Below are 17,092 nucleotides of genomic sequence, written 5' to 3' on the forward strand. Positions count from 1 at the left end.
GATATGCTTGATAGTTTAGAATTTTCACTGTGGAGTTCAATTTCCGTGTGATTCTGAATTATCCTTAATTTATGGAGATAAGTGTTTACTTTTAATAAAATAAAAATAAAGTAAATCCTTTTAAATTAAACGTTTTTATATTATAAAAATTATGCTTTTTATTTAATGCCTTTAATATATTTTAATTTTGTATGAATAGTTGTTGCATCTTTTCATTTTAATTTAATAAAATGTAAGAAAAGCATTGTAATAAAACTTTGCAAAACTTGTCCTTTAGTTAATAAAATTTTAAAATTTTGGCAAAAATACAATCAAATTAAGGAAACAAAAACTATTTTCAGATTTTTTTTCTTGACTAAGAACTTTAACTTATTATTTATAGTTAATTTTAGGAAAAAAAAATTATTATTTAAATTGAAATTGAATTTATATCTTAAGATTTGAAAATATTTTTTATGCACAATTTGCGTTACTAAAATATTTTTGTTTTAAGCAGTTGATAGATCTATATGAAGTAAAACTTCCAATTTTATATCGTAACTTGCTTTTACATTGATATCTATTAAAAAAAGTAAGAAAATCTTATTTCACTTGTCACAAATAATTTATTATTTTTACCCTAGTAGTAAAATAACTTGGGTCCCCATTGCCCCAATATTCCGAAATTTTAGCTCAATTAGGGTTTAAAAGGCCGTTATTTTCCGATATTTGCCCTATATAGAGTTGACTGATTCACCCGATATTTTGCAAACAATGTATATAGAATTGTTAGATACAAACAGTATTTTATATTCATTATTCAGCTAATATGAGCCCTATATTGGCCCCCTATATAAGACCAATATTAAAAAAACTATGCATCCAATATTGGTCCCTCGGTGCATGTTCATATAGGACCTATATTGAGTCAATTTTGAGTCCAGCTGGGACCAGGGTGAAATTGTTGCTAGGGTGGATATATAAAAAACACCATATGAAAAAAGTGTGACTTCAGGAAAAGGTAGAGTAACGAATATTACGTTTAAGATAATGGAGCGTGGTGACCTGTTTGATATCCTATGGGATGTATTTTAGATATCCAAATTTGTAGAAAATCTTAATTTAGTGGAAAAAAATTCTTTTTATATCGAAATTGTGGTGGACATGTCAGTGGTATAAAAAGATATTTATTATATTTTCTTCAAGTAAGAAATGAACATTTATTTTATTGTCATCCGTAGATGGCGGCACCAGTTGCTGTAGCATCGTAGAATCTTTAACTTATTTCAATCGAAGATATCGGTCTACACTGTAAAAGCTTCCTCCAATATAGTTTGCTTTTTACTCCAATAAAAAAGGCAAGAGCAACTTTAATGACTCGTGAGTCGTATGAAAATCGAGTTTTATAAATTATATTTTTTAAAGGAACAAAATAAAAGTTTTAATCAAAATTCTTTACTTCTTTATGACTGTCACTGGATGGCAGCATCAGTATGGGAAGACAGGCTTGTATTAAATGTTACATACGTTTTCAAACGTCGAGTGGTGCCTCTTTATCCTTCACTTTGCAATTTTGACTGTGTGGAGGGGGGAGAGAGGTTTGCTGGTCTCCGGCAAGGATTGTATCAAAGGTAAAGAATATCCTACTACTGCCCAAGAATTCTTGGGCAGTGGTAGGATATTCTAACCACCATTGCAAGAGGTGTGCACCTCTGATAAAGGTGAGTTAAACAGTTTCATATAGAAGTCGGGCACGCTTTTCCTTATGTGAACGAGAAAATTTGACACAAGGTGAGTATTTTAAGAGAATGAGAATGAATTGTTTGAGAACTAAATGATTTAGTTAAATCAAGTCAAACCATCAAATTAAGAAAAGTTTCGATAAAATGGGTGTACGGGGTGCACCACAAACAGGGCTAGTTATAAGAAGCTTCATCAAGTTGTAGCTGCAATAAGAATCAAGACTGAACGTGACTTCTCATATTCTAAAAAGCTGTATGATTGTAAAATGAGCGTTCAGCTTTTACAGGTTATTCCAGTTATCCTTAATATATAATTTATAATCTTTATAAATTACGTTGGGGGGATGCAATACATTTAAGCTAGGTGAAAACGAAAATAATATCAAAATCCCTAAATTCACTACCATAGAAGTTGAGGATTAAAAAGCATTTTAACTTGTTTGATTGTCTGAGATAATGGCGAGAAGCAAAATGGAGATAATTAGTAACATTTGAAGGAATGATTACATAGGTTTTAATTTTTCTACAAAAGTGTTCCTCACTAATGATTTGTCAGATTTCGAGAGCGATTTTCTTTATAACCCACAATGTGTGTATTTTTTCTTGTCTTCATCTTAGACTAGAATACTAAAAATGTATAAAAGGTGGCATTTATAAAAGAGGCTAAGAAAATATAAGTTGTCATGTTTAATGTTTTACGGGCCTTTTTCATTTTGGGCACTCTGCATTAAGGGATGTGATTATGGATTTTATAGTAATTCAGAATACTGGTGAAAATTACAGTGGTACCTAGCACACCTTTATATACTACAACATGTTGTTTAAGCATACGAGTTTCTGTGTCTTCAGAAAACATTCCGATATAAAAGTCTTGAAGAAGCATTATCAATGATTTCATCATCAACTCAAATTGACTGGTGAGCATCAGTTTAAGTATTTCAAAGATATTAAATCAAAGTGAATTTTTAAATAGTTATTGTCAGGGCCCGATTTAGCCTAATTGGGGTCCGGGGCAAAAACTTCTTTGGGGGCCCCCCTCTGCTTCACTACTTCAGTAATGAAGAACCGGACTTTATGAAGGTATTTAAATTTTTCACCACGCTATAGATATATAACAAAAAATTGACTACAAGCTAAAATAGCTATAAATTCCCCCTCCCCTTTTCAATGGTCAGACGAAATATCATTCAGTCCATTTTACTGATTTTCAGACAATTTCATATCCATCCTTAAAAGGATATAGTACATCTCGAGAGCCTAAATTTGACAAAAATGCTATTTAAACTTATAAATAGAAAATGTAAAGCAATGTTATTTTAACTAATATATTATTTTCTTTCCATTAACTGAATTAAAGATGCATAAAACATTCAACAATAAGATAACTGATTGTTAACTTTGTCAACTAGCAGTGAAAAATTCGTATCCTCGCTATCATTAGGGCGGAATCCAGATAAATTTTCGTAATTACGATGGCTCAACTAAGTCATCCAAATGCAAGCATTTTTGTAAACATATCTCATTTCGCGATATGTAAAAACCAGGCTTTTGATTGGACAAATTTGTTCATCATAATTTCGAAAATTTAGCTGAATTCCGCCCTAGAAAGTCATGGATTTAGGATTTATAGATTTTTTGTGTTTATACGATAGATTAATAAAGAAGTTGACATAAAACTAACGGATTTTACACTGTACTGATACTTTGCTTAAAAAAAGTTCGTTAAGGAAGGAAATAAACGTAAAATAAACTTTCTATTTGATTTAGGGGTCTCTCTCTGATGTGGGGGACCGGGGCAGCTGCCCCGTATAGCCCTGCCTTAATCAAGCTCTGGTTATCATACGTACGTTTTAAATAGTAATATGCGTTGTAAAAAATAAATTCTAAAAGGATTTGAAACTTTTTTGGATTTAATTACTCTTGTGAAAGTATTGTAAAATATTTCACAACTTTCGAGGTGTATTGTGAATGCAATAGTGTAATAGAAATAAGCAGATCCATTTTACAAAACTTCAAAATTTTATTACAAAATAGCATTAAAAGACATGTTATTGCTTTCATTTATATTTTAGTGACTTGTAAAAACATAGTTTAAAATAAACAGTTTGAAACGACTTCATACTAGCATCATAAAACCGGATAAAGAACAATAAAACCTTAGCCACAATGACTAGAAAACCAAGAAACCAACCATAGTTTACAAGACAATTTAACATCAGAATTTCAACATTTCCAATTTAAAGAATTACGAAAATAAACTAACATTGTAACAATTATATGAAAGAAAAAACTTGAAGGATTTGTTAAAAAAATAACTTAAAGCACCATGAACAATTTAAAAAAATAGGAAGAAATGAGGATCAAGTTTTTGTTAAATGCACAATTGTAGAAAAAATAAAATTTGAATTAAAAAAAAATACTTTTTCTTTAAAATTCTTAAAACTAAAAATTGTAAAATCTAAAAATATAAATATATCTATTTAATCCTATTATATAATTTGAAACAACAGGATGAAAGTGCGATATAATAGGATTTATAAAAATGTATGCTTTTAAAAAATTTACATACTGGATATTATTTATTTTTCATATGCATACATATGCTTCGGAGATTTGTATAAAATATGGCAGTGTACAATTTAATCAATAAAAGCAACCTCTCAAAAGTAAACTAAAATCGCAAGCACTAGTTGGGTTATGAATCAGTCGTTTAAATAAATTGATTCAAATAATCAAAATGATGCATTGATTGGAACGTTTTGGCATTTATCGAATTTTTGATACGTTGATAAGTTGATTTAAATCAACGTATTCAAGTGAATTTTGAGATAAACTGATTGCAATGGTGATCGGAAATGGTTGTAATAATGGGAATCATGATTTTTAGTACATAAAATCTGTTTGACAACGCGTGATGCGGGGAAGACTCTTAACTATTTTTTTTTTGTTATCTAACGTACCTCACTCGTCGTAACCAGAAAATTGGTTTAACAGGTTCTATTACGTAATGAGTTCTGCCTGTTTTTGTCTGAGGAAGACGATCTCAGTCTTCATGGGAAGCGGCATCTTTTGACGTTGAACAAGATTCAAATAAATATTTATGCTTTATCTGAATGGTTGGTTAACAGTTAACTTTTTTTCGTCACAAAATAAAAGTCCCGTTCTGGGTTCATCATTTTAATCCTGGAGTACTTCTTGTATAACTATGAATAAAACTGATAATTCGGCATGTTTGAAGAGCTTTGATGATTCATTTAGCCTAACACTAGTAAGTATAAAATGATACTGATTCTAACTGGAATTTTACATACAATTTCCATTTTTTTAAACACACTAATAAAAGCACACAAAGATAAAAAAAAATAAGTAGAGGAGGTTTCAACGAATATAAGAATACAATAAAACATGATGCCAGGCGAAAATATTGTTCTTGAATAGCTGCCACTGAATGCAACATTTATAAAATGCTGTAATCATTTATATATAAGCACCAGAACTAACTTTATCAAATAAAAGGGTATAGAAATATATGTTAAATGCTGTAGAAAAAAAGTAGTTTCAAATGTTTCTTTTAAATGCTATGATAAAATGTGGTTAATTAATCATACATACATTTGTTAATAGCGATTCTCTTCTAAATCTCACTCAGGGATTTTAATATTGACCACTCATAGTATATATTTTTAGAATCTTTGTCAAAAAAAGGGCAAAAGAGTAGTTATATAAGGGTCACATTAGGTTGAAAAATACAAATATTTATTGCATTTAATAAATCACTACTGAGGAGGGAATGGAAGTATAAAAACCATTTTTATTGACAGCTGAAAAAGAGAGGCTTTAAAAGGGGATTGTTAAAAAAAAACCTCGAATTTTCTTCCAGGAGTCAAATTGAGTGTGATATTTCCATCATTCCTCACGAGATAGTCAGCCGATTTCGATAGCCTTTTTATCATATCCTAGTTTGAATAACTTGCTTCCTTTACTATAAATATTTTTCTTGATGACATTTTTGACAAAAATTTAAAAATATGTTAAGAGAAGTCATTACAGAAAGACCCATACATTAAATTACTTGTTAGTAGTATTCATTTTTTTTTATACACATTTCAGATTTCGTAATGTCATTTTGATAGAAAATTATCAATATTTTGCTCTATTACCCATAAAATAATTATAATAATTACAATTGATAACAGATAACATTATCTATGAAGAGTTTGCGAATAATAGAAACTATAATAAAACTTTTAGAGAAAAGATTTCACCAGATAAAATCATAAATGCAAATTGCATTTCATTTTTGTTGAGAATATTTAAATTAGCAAAAGTAAAACCAATAGAATTTGTTTTAATTTTAAATAATACTTGGCTAGTAAAATTCATACTTGCATAAAGCAACAACTCTATAGTTTTTTAAGTATTTGTATATACATTATGTACTCAGAATGTCTCGAAATTATTGGGACAAGAATGATAGGGTCTAACATAAAGTTCGAGAAATGCATAGCAACCCATGACCAGAAATGTTATTGTAACCTGATAATTCGTGCTTTGCATCTTACTTCTCTTCATCTTTTATAATGCTATTGTGCAACTAGCAACACTGTGTAGTTGCTGATATATGTTCCTTCCCTTCACCTTGTTTCATATATCTTTGATTTCTTTCTGCGAGGAGCTTTAAAAGCAATTGTGATCAAGAGATTGAGGAGTCAGGAATCTCGGGACATGATTCATCAAAGAAATACCTGATGTGCGGCTATCAGTTCTCCATTGGTGCCAGCTATGCATAGCGTCTGATTTTGCAACCAATGAACATATTCAGTGGCATCACGAACTGCTGTCTTCTAGTAGGCGATTAGAACACATAGTGTTCAATAATTGTTTTTCATTAATCAGTATCAATTGTTTTTTCAAAACTTCTACATCTGCTACCCCTTTCCCTAGACTTTTCTGATAATGAGTTGATATGCAATTCTAAATTATTATGATGATTATCTTTTACCTCTCCTGAACATTTTCTGCAGCATTTTAGAGACACTTAGTAAAATTTGTAAAGAAATTATTGAACAAAATAATACCCACACATTGATTGTAATTGAAATCAAATGAGAATAAAACAATTGATTCAACAAAATCAATGCAATTTACTTTTCATTTAAAGATATAACCAACAGTTTGATATTTTGTTTACTAAGAAATTCAGCAAAACAACTTAATTTAAAAAAAAAAAAATTGTTTTCAACAGAATAAGATTTTAAATAAATTATAACTTTCTTTTATACAGTTAAACTTCATATATTACAAACGGTTAATCTCTCATTTTATGTCAGTAATCGAAGCGACAACATTTAATGTGTTAAAAAAAGCTATGAATTATTATCTTCATCTCTTCCAGTCTACAATATCAGTCTCTGTAATGGATTTGATTTCCTCTCTCTCGCCTATACTAGAAACTCTATCAATAGCTCTGGTTATAGGCGAATCAATAATAACTTCAGATCTTGAAAATTTTCCTTTTTGGCGAAGTTCCTGAACGACATTGTCCATTCGCCGCTCAGTTACTGACGAAACTTCGGTTGAAGATTGTCTTAAATCAGGCATAGACATTCTAGGAATATCTTCGAAATATTCCGTAGAGGATCTCTCCAGGAAACGTGGCCTTACTGGCTTTTGTGGAGCAGATGTGGATGGTAAAGCTTCTTTGTGTAAGAAGTCACCTTCGCCAAACTCGGTGTGGGGAGAGTCTTTCATGTGAGAATTATTGGTTCTCACGAAACCAGCTGATGATTGTTCAGCATAGTAGTGTGATTGTTGATGAACTCCCCTATATTGTGGGGATCGTTCAGCAACAATCGTTGGCACATCTTCCAGGAACTCGGAGGTAGATCTCTCAGCTAAACTTTTCGAAGTTTTATATGTATATCCAGTATCAACGCTCCAAAGGGATTCTCTATCCGCATGCGCAAAGTCGACGTCGACTTCTGTCATAGATCGGAGATCATATTCAGGTACGGAACCAGATCTAGAAGTTCTTCGCGATCGGATGCTTCCACTAATCGAAGGTGGGGCATCGCGAGCTAACGAGAATTCGGTTACAGGTGGCAAGGAGCTGCGTCGATTTCGAGGTGGCTCAAATTCGCTCTTTTTCTTATAACGAGGGTTTCTTCCGTCTCCAGGGGGCTCATTTTGAACAGGAGGATACCTTTCGTCTGGTGTACTCAGAGCCCTTATAATGACGTGCCAGGTTCGAGTGTCGAAAAGTTTCTCGTATCGGGAATCTTTTGTAATACGAATGTATTCTTCTACTGTCGTTGCTTCCTGCACAAGATATCGGAATGTTTCATCAGTTGTAATTACCGTGCGCCATCTTTCCTTAATGTGCGGAGTAAGCTGATCAACACCTTCCACGGGTGGGGGTTCAAGAACTTTGTAAATTATACTCGTGTAAGTAGGATGCGGAATTTTTTGTGGAACCCTATTCAATGTGTTGTATGGGGACTGTGAATTCCTTGGAGTAGTGGATGTTGAATGCTCTGATAGATGACGTGGTCTCCTATGAGCAGGGATTTCTGTTGTCGTACTTTCAGCGTCTCTGAATTTTTCGCTTATTTCGGAGTATGCATCCCAGCGGCGTTCAGAAATTTTGTCATCATAATCTGGAAAATCAGGTTGAGATTCGTGGGGGTAATGTCTTATTCTTACATCGAATGTTGAGGGTGGTGTTTCAGAAGAGGGAGGTTCCGTTGATTGCGGGGGAGATTTAACATGCTGAGCAATGGTGTCTTTTGTTGTTTTCGTGACTGTTTCTGTAGCATGAACTTCTGTTGTCGTTGTTAAGTATAGATCATCAATATTTTGAACAATTATTTTAGGCTTTCTAGGAACTAAGGCCTTTGACACATATGTTTCCACACTTTCCATTTCTGGAGGTGATTCAGGTTGAGGTTTTGGCTTGTGTTGTAAGGTGGTAGTTTTTCTTACATTCATCACGTCATCTTCTATTTCGGTTATATTTTGAGAACTCAAGAAATAATCACTAACTGTTGCTGTTTCTCTTTTGGGTTTTCTTACATACGGTACAACAGCAACTTCACTCTCCAACTCGGAATGAGACCAGATATCGTTATCTGGAATGCTTCCTTTGAGTGATGGGGCATAGGAGGAAGGAGGTCTCTGAATAGCCATTGGTACATCTTCAATAAATTCTGCTTGAGAGCGATTATCATTATCAGGAATACTTCCATATAGAGATGGCGCATAAGAAGAGGGTGGCTTAGGGGGAGCTTCTCTGATATAGGCTTTCGAATAACTAACTGGGGGAAGGAGCTCGTGTGGTACAGGTCTCATGTCAGCGTAAGTCCTTTGAAATGCTTCCCGCTGCATCATCGCGTCTTCTCTTTCAGAAATAGTGGTTAATTGGTGCTCTCTAGCAACTTTAGTTTTTAATTTTTTCTTGGGAGCTTCAACAGGTTTCAATATCTGCTGCACAGGTATGGATGATACGCTAGCTGCTTTTTCCTGATCTTCTGGGTAGCCGGAAGCAATGCTACTAGCTTCATCTGGAATGAAAGCTGTATTTTCGTATCTAAAGTGATCTCCTCTCATGGTTGACAAATCATTTATCATCATTCGCCGACCACCCTCTATTTCTTCTACATCGGAATTCACAGATGAAGGTGATTCGCTTGGGTAGTCGGAAGGAATCGTATCACTGTGGTCACCCGAGCCATTCTGTGACGACAACGAAGTGAGCAGGGCAGCTTCTGAGCCTGATGTAGATTGAGCTATGGCTCTGGGAATGCGTATTGGGTCAAACATAGATAAAGTCCCCATCGTCGATCCACTCAATTTAGTAATTTCAGATCCTGGTCCTGATGATAAGGGTTTCCTCTTCTTAATAACTTTAATGTTCCTTTTCTTTAAGCAGTAATAAGCGATACCTATTCCCAAGAGAAGGAGTGTCAAGAAAAGTAGGGCACAGATGATGAGAAGCAGTTCTATTTCGGAGAGTTTTGGTGGTACAATAACTGGTACAGCGGCAGTTGGGGGTGGTCTAAAAAGAAAGTAAAAGGTATGAATGAATAAAAATATATTTTAACATTACTTTTATGTTCATTGAAATTTTTTTAAATGAAGGAATAAGTATAAAAATAAGAAGTATAAGTATATAAGAATAAGTATAAATTCTTACAAAACGATTGGCACTTGAGTTGGAGCCAGAGGGGGTGGATACCGACATATAATTGTTTTGATTTCATCTTCTTCAAGTTCCAAAGACCTGTGAAATCGCACTATAATGTTGTTGATAAAAACTCGTGGAGCTTCCTACAAGAGTAAACAATAAAAAATGAGTAAATAATTATTTAATTAATATTTTAGACAATATTTAGATTAATATTTCAAACGTCAAATCTGTGATTTGTTAGATTTATATTTTGATTTAGTTTTAAATGTCAAACTACTTTAAAATATCGCTATTAAAGTTTATATACTATTCTTTGAAGCATGTGTTTCATACATCATGAAAAGTGGATTTTAAAGCGAAAATTTAATATTTTGATAACAAGTGTGGTCGAAAAGTTTTGAATTAACTATAAAAAGATTACCTAAATTTAAGGGATAGAAAGTAAGGAAAAGCATTGGTAGTAACATGAAAACATCTTGAGAAAAGACTTATTACTAAATTGGAATTGAAGAAAATGTCGAAGAGATTATTTTGAAACTGTTCGTATTTATTTGTACTTAAATTTGTAATATATTCATTGTAATAAAATTTTTTTTATCATTCAAAACAAGCATATTTCACAAAAAAATTATTTATTGTAATATAATTGAGTTTATTTGAAGTGAGAGTAAACATTTTAAAATTAAATATGTCATGCACAAAAGAAAAGACAGTACAATTTCTAATAATTTCACAGCGAGACAAATCAACTTTTAGTTATAAAGTAGATTTTTTCCATCATAGAATGAACATTTTCTATTAAATATGTCATGCATAAAAGAAAAGATAGTATAACTTCTAATATTTTCATAGCAAGACAAATCTACTTTTAGTTACAAAATAGATTTTTTCCTGCATAAAATGAACATTTTCTATTATAAAGCAGAAATTTTCAATTGTAAAACGGAGATTTTCGATGATAAACTGTCTTATTTCCACCTTAAAGCAAATACTTTCCATTATAAAATTTTTTTCCCTCCATAAAATGAATACTTTCCGCTATAAAACAAATTTTTCTCTCCATAAAATGGATACTTTTCATTATGAAAAATTTTTTTAAATTTTTTTAGGACACTTTTAAAAAAATTTTCATGTGAAACAAATTTCTTGCACTTTAAAACAGATACTTTTCATTATAAAACATATATACTTTCCACGATAAAAATGATGTTTTCCACTATAAATAGGGTCACTTCACTATAAAATGGAACATTTGATTCCTAGAAAATAAATACTTAAACTACACTGAGAAAAAAATCAACCGTGTTTCTGGTTCTATAGAAACACCAAAAAGCTGGGTAGTTTTTACCGAAGCGCTTTGGTAATTATTTTGGCAAAATTAACAATAAAACATGGTTTTATAATATGTGATACAATTAGGTTATTTCATAATGATACTTTAGATTATGGCATAAAGACTATTTCGGTTGAATTTACTTTTCAGTTTTGTATTTTTTACTAAGTGAGTGGTAATAAAAATTATAATTTTGAAAATCAAAATTTTCGGTAAGCTATTACCATACGAGCGAAACATTTACCAAACGAATGGTTTAAATACCATACATTTTGGTTTTTATAACCAGAATTTTAAAAAATTTTACTAGAAATGTTATTATTGTACAGTACGGTAATTTTACCAGAATGTTTTTCTCCGCTTAATGCCAAAATTATTAAAACCAATGCAAAATGTAAATCTAACGACAATATATTCTAATATTTTTTTTTCTAATTTAGGGTGAAGCAACAGACGCAGAAATTGCTTAAATCTAACTTATAATGCAAAAAATATTAGTAATTTTGAATTTATGGTAGTAATTTTTATAACAGACAATGTTTAGTTCAAATAAAAAATAAAATGTAGAAAATGTTTGTGGGATTGACTAATTAACGCTTAAGGTTGCTCTTATACTAATCAGTTCAAGTGCTTTTTCTCAAACTGCACATACTTTTTCCTAAAAATAGATTCGAAATTTATTTTTTAAACTCATAGGAGATGAATTCTGCTGAGTTAACAGCTGATTGATTGTATTTTTTCTGTAAAAGTACATTAAATATTTATCAGCTGGCATTATTATTAAATTTTATCGAATTAAAGAGCTGATAAAGAGCTTATGAAAATACGTATAACTTCAATTTTATCTGTATTTCCTTAATTTCTTTACTTTATTTTTTTATTTGTTATCATATATTTGTTTATCATATATTTGTAAATCGTAAATGTTTCATAATTTTCAGGTCTATTTCCCGATACAATTGCAATCTTGCCTAGTAATCTTGAAATACGAACTACGCATTAGGAGCAAGTGTGGCTAAAATTTTATACATTTCGTTTTAAAACTTCTTCCAACTTTACTTATTCAGCTCTCACGATTTAACTTGATCACTTAGGATGTCTTATGAAGAGTTGATTTACTATCCAGCCCTATATGATATAAAAAGTTACGGTGAAAAGTACCGGTACTCAGGGTGCCGGTACTTTTCACCGTAAAATCCATTTCTACCGGAACATGTTACGGGACAAAAAATCTGATATACCGTAATTTTTACGGTAATAATAACAGTAGAATTAATGAATCACTCTAATTAAATAAATATTACTGTAAAAATTACGGTGCAGTATTTAACGGTAGAAATGGAATTTACAGTAAAATAGACTTCACAGATGATGCATCCAAAGTGCCAGTACTTTATACCTTAATTTTTTGAAAATTGTAATAATATTCTTATCAACAAGCAAGCGAAACTCTGGATCAAATTACGGTAAAAAGTACCGGCACTCTGGGTGTCGGTACTTTTTACGGTAAAATCCATTTCAACCGTAACATGTCACTGACTAAAAAAAAAATCTTATATACCGTAGTTTTTAAAATAATAATTACCGTGAAATCACTGAATTATTCTAATTAAATAAATTGTAGTAATCTAATTGTAATAATTACGGTATAATATTTTACAGCAAAAATATATTTTTCGGTAAAAAGGGATTTTACGAGAAAATGGATTATACCGATGAGGCACCCAAAATGCCGGTACTTTATACAGTAATTAGATCGGAAATTTTTTACTGTGTAGCAGATAGTCAAGGAAAGAAAGACATTGAATTTCAATTAACCAATCATTGTATTTCTGATTTTTTCCCTTTATTTGCGATAGTATTACTTAACTATTTTCAAACGTATATTTTCTAATAGCAAATTCATTTATTAGTCACTTAAATTATAATTCTGTTTAAAGACCCAACTCCAGCCTTTTCTGAGAAAACTCTTAACGAGAAATATGCATTAAGAGTAGTTGTGACTAAAATCTCAGATACTTCATTTTCAAAACTCTTCTAACTTTTCCCATTAGCATTCAGCTTTACCGCCATAACTTTATCTCCAAGGATGCCTCAAGAAACGAATGATTTACCCTCTAGCTCTTCAGCAGATAATCAAGGATGGCAAATAAAAAAAAGACAAACCCCGAAGCACATCAATGCTGCAAGGATATGCAATGAAGTTATCACTTTCATTGCATCACCACTCACAGCATTTTGGACATAAATGTTCAACTTGTTTTCCGATAAAAAATTAGATGTCTTCGTACTACACAGAAATAAGATAAGGCAATTCATTCAGTGTTAAATAAAAGTGAAAAGCGTCACATGGGCACGAATGCCATGTCTTGTTATTCAGCTGTTGAACTCGATAACAGAGAGGCGGGAACCGGTCCAATACCAGCGTAGGCGTCAGCGGCACCATCTGTGCAGATATCCAACTCTTTAAAAGAGCAAATTAATGCAAGAAGAGGGCATGGGCGATGGAGAGCGATGGTCCCTGATTTCGTATTCAAGACATGGATGTTGGGGACCACACGTAGGGTGGGTTTGATAGGTGAGTGGCATTTAAATGGCTACCAGTCCACTTCGGAGTGGTTATGCCTTCGTTTTGAAGAGCATGGAACAGTCTGGTTTTTTTAAAACTTTTTATTTTAAGGAATTTGTGTCAAGTGCCTTTCAGCGGCAGTTTATTCTTGCGTGATGGCCACACATTAATGACGAAAAAGCTTTTGCTAACCTCAAAAGTTTCACCGATGAAAGAAATTTTAGTCTTTTAACTCTCAGAGACAGAAAAAAAAACTTAGTAATCAAATACAATTTGAATCCACTGAGCAATTTTGGGGTTTGTGGTATTTTAAAAAAGATCCTTGTTGGTACTATCATATGTGGAAATATAAATTTACTGAAATATTTAAAGCAAATACAATTTGATACCATTAACTTTTCACATCCATTATTAGGAAAAATTATGATGATTGGCCGCCATTGCTCGTATTTTTAATTTACTCACAGTTGCGGGTTTTATAAAAAAAAAACGCTTTTTTAATCTTTATCTGAGGGGACGTTGAAACGAATTTTCATGGCTTAAATCCTTTCTATGATGATCCTAGGTGATACGGGTGAAATGTTGTTATGATTTTGAGGACTTTTCTTAGATATACTTGATAATCGAAGAACTTCATTAGTTTCAATAATTATAAAGATGGAAAAATTTTGCATATTTTGAGCACTCAAACGTGGCATCCATTATACAGACCCACCAGACGCGAATGAGGAAAAACAAATGTGAAGATTAGAAAACGAAAATGTAAAATTGCCAACGAAAAAATAAAGGTTAAACAATAATTAAAATTAGGGTTCAGAGCAAGAAACAAGTAAAATCGTGGTAGCTGAAGGAAATAGCAGTAGCCGAATGCGGCAAATCAGGGCAGGGTACATTTCGAAGTGGTATGGAGGGGTGGTAAACTTCAGACTCGGCATTCATGTGAATGAAACGTTTTAGAGCATCAATTTGAACTGATGAGACGGCGGCGGAAAGAATCTTGGCATTATTGAATTTAAATTTGCACCCAAAGTTCCAACAATGTGTGATAATACATGATTGATTTATCGAATTCTTGACGATGTTCATATCTGTCGTGATCCCTTAATCAAAATTCCAAAGAGCTTAGGCTTGTCCGCTATATCCAAGGTCGCATTGGCCATCTTGGATATAGCGGACATGTGGTGAATGCCCCAGAAATAATCAATAGGGATTTTATCATCAAAGGATTTAAATTTAATTTTGTTAACAGGCCCAGAAAATATCATTGATTTTTGATAACATTTTTGCATCAAAGTTTTGAATTTTTTTTTCTTTCTAATGTGATTTCTATGAGGGTTTATCCCTCATAAACTTAAAAATCCAGAAAAAACACATTAAGTATGGCATAAAGAATTTAGATAACATTGTTATTCAGTGTGTTGAGTTCATGAAGCATAAAAATTAAAAGCACGATATTTTTTACCTGTTTTGTTCCACATCCTTTTAATGGTATGCGAAGCTCGTAGTAGCGACTGCCATCCCCATAAAATTTGCATGGACTTGATCTGTCGTAATCAGTGTAAGTTACGCCACGAAATGGTTCAGTGAAGTTGATTTTGATAACCATCTCACCTGATGCGCAGGAGAGGTAGGCTAAAAGAAAATTCAAATAAAAAAATAAACATAAAAATCACTAAAACGTGAGTAATAATCAAATGGTATTTGTCAAAGTGTGTTGAACGTGTCTTGTATCTAGAGCTGTAAGGGTAAGTGAAAATTATGAAAAATGTGTCAAGCTTTTGTTTTCTTAATAATTTGAGCAGCACTTTCTCTCAACTTTCAGTTTTCAAATTATAACTTCTAAATTGAATTTGGAATGTATCTTGATGTAAGAAATGAGGAGAAAACAATTGTACCTGCTATTTAGTATCTCTTGTGTATGTCAAAAGGCAGTGAAATGAGAGCAGAAAAAATGTATAAAGAATTTTAACAGGGTTATATTTGACTAATATTCAATATCATCGGAGCTTTAGTGTTTTTCATTAAAGAGTAATTCACATGAAAAAAAAATTAAAAATATTAAATTTTGGAGAAGTTCTCCAAAAGCATAGATATTTAATAAGAAAGATTATTTGCACAGTAATGTAATAAAATAGTAAATTTTCATTGCAATATCTATTAAAATTTAAAATATGTTAGTGAATATTAATTGAAGGTATTTGTTTTATTTAAAAGTTTAGTATTCACGAAATAGCAAAATATAATGATTTAATTCGTCAATACTAAATTACCAATATTAATTATTTAAAATTAATTTTATAATTATATTACAAAATTAATATATATTTTTAAAATTCATATATTAAGTTTAAAAATTCATTTTAATTTCATGTACTAATATTAATTAATAATATGATAATAATATTAAAGCCCATAGTAATATAAAAATTAATTAATATTAATAATATATTCTTAATTAATTAATAGAGAGAATAATTAATTAATAATAAATTAATATTAATAAATGTTAAAAAATAATATAGGTCTTAAAGATTCATATTAATTAAAATATTACTTTTATTAAAAATTTAATTAAAACTAAATTTAACAAATGAAATTAATTAATAAAAATTTTTTTTGTTGATATTTTAAAGACGCATTTAAAAATTTTCTGTTAAATTAATAATAAAAAAACTGAATTACAATTTAGATTATATTTTCGAAATTGTAACAATTTTAAAAAATTTCCCTTGTTACTGTTATGATTTTAAAAATTTACTGATAATTTAATTTTTCTCGCAAATCATTCTGACATCATTTAAGTATAATATATTTTTACTTATCTATTTGTACCATTTGTGTTAACCAATGAATTTGTTAATATTCATCCTCGTTTGAATTTTGAGTACAACTATTTCAATTTTCTCCAAAATAGTTCTTTTTGTAAAATAGGTGCTGAATATTTGAAATGTCCTGCTCCTTATTAATAAAAAAGGTTTGTGATAATTTATGAAACCTTGTACAAAATGCATGCTTTGTATAAATAGCATACTTTATATTTCTGCTGCATCACATTATTGTATTATTACTGTAAAGAATTATTTTATTATTGTTGCCTAAAATTATTCTATAATTATTCTGCTTGCATTATTGTTGAATAAAAAAGGTTCAATAACCTAATAAAGTTTGATGTTTTTCAAAACACGTGTTAAATAAATTTCAAAAAGATGAGTGGTTTTAAAATAAAGGCTTATATCACACACGTTATAAAACTTTAAGCTACATAAAATATCTTGAAAAATTTG

General features: G+C 31.0%; 1 protein-coding gene and 1 long non-coding RNA gene across 4 annotated transcripts in view; one reads left to right on the forward strand and one right to left on the reverse strand.

The window, feature by feature from the left end:
- Positions 1-3,721: 3,721 nt before the first annotated feature.
- Positions 3,722-17,092, reverse strand: part of LOC107441514 (uncharacterized) — a 162,469-nt gene continuing 149,098 nt past the window's right edge. For all 3 annotated transcript variants that reach the window (XM_071184610.2, XM_071184611.2, XM_016054801.4), the window contains 3 exons: positions 15,271-15,440; positions 9,913-10,046; positions 3,722-9,774 (listed from right to left, as the gene is read on the reverse strand). In XM_071184610.2, coding sequence (XP_071040711.1) covers positions 7,104-9,774; positions 9,913-10,046; positions 15,271-15,440 — 2,975 coding nt within the window. In that variant the 3' untranslated portion in view covers positions 3,722-7,103. The remainder of the gene's footprint in view (positions 9,775-9,912; positions 10,047-15,270; positions 15,441-17,092) is intronic.
- Positions 15,420-17,092, forward strand: part of LOC139426315 (uncharacterized) — an 84,023-nt gene continuing 82,350 nt past the window's right edge. Inside the window, exon 1 of the long non-coding RNA XR_011637553.2 lies at positions 15,420-15,553. This is a non-coding gene — a long non-coding RNA (uncharacterized LOC139426315). The remainder of the gene's footprint in view (positions 15,554-17,092) is intronic.

This window comes from Parasteatoda tepidariorum, chromosome 10 (genome assembly GCF_982258835.1).
Source record: "Parasteatoda tepidariorum strain Cologne lab strain chromosome 10, Ptep-v5.0, whole genome shotgun sequence".
NCBI classification, from domain to species: domain Eukaryota; kingdom Metazoa; phylum Arthropoda; class Arachnida; order Araneae; family Theridiidae; genus Parasteatoda; species Parasteatoda tepidariorum.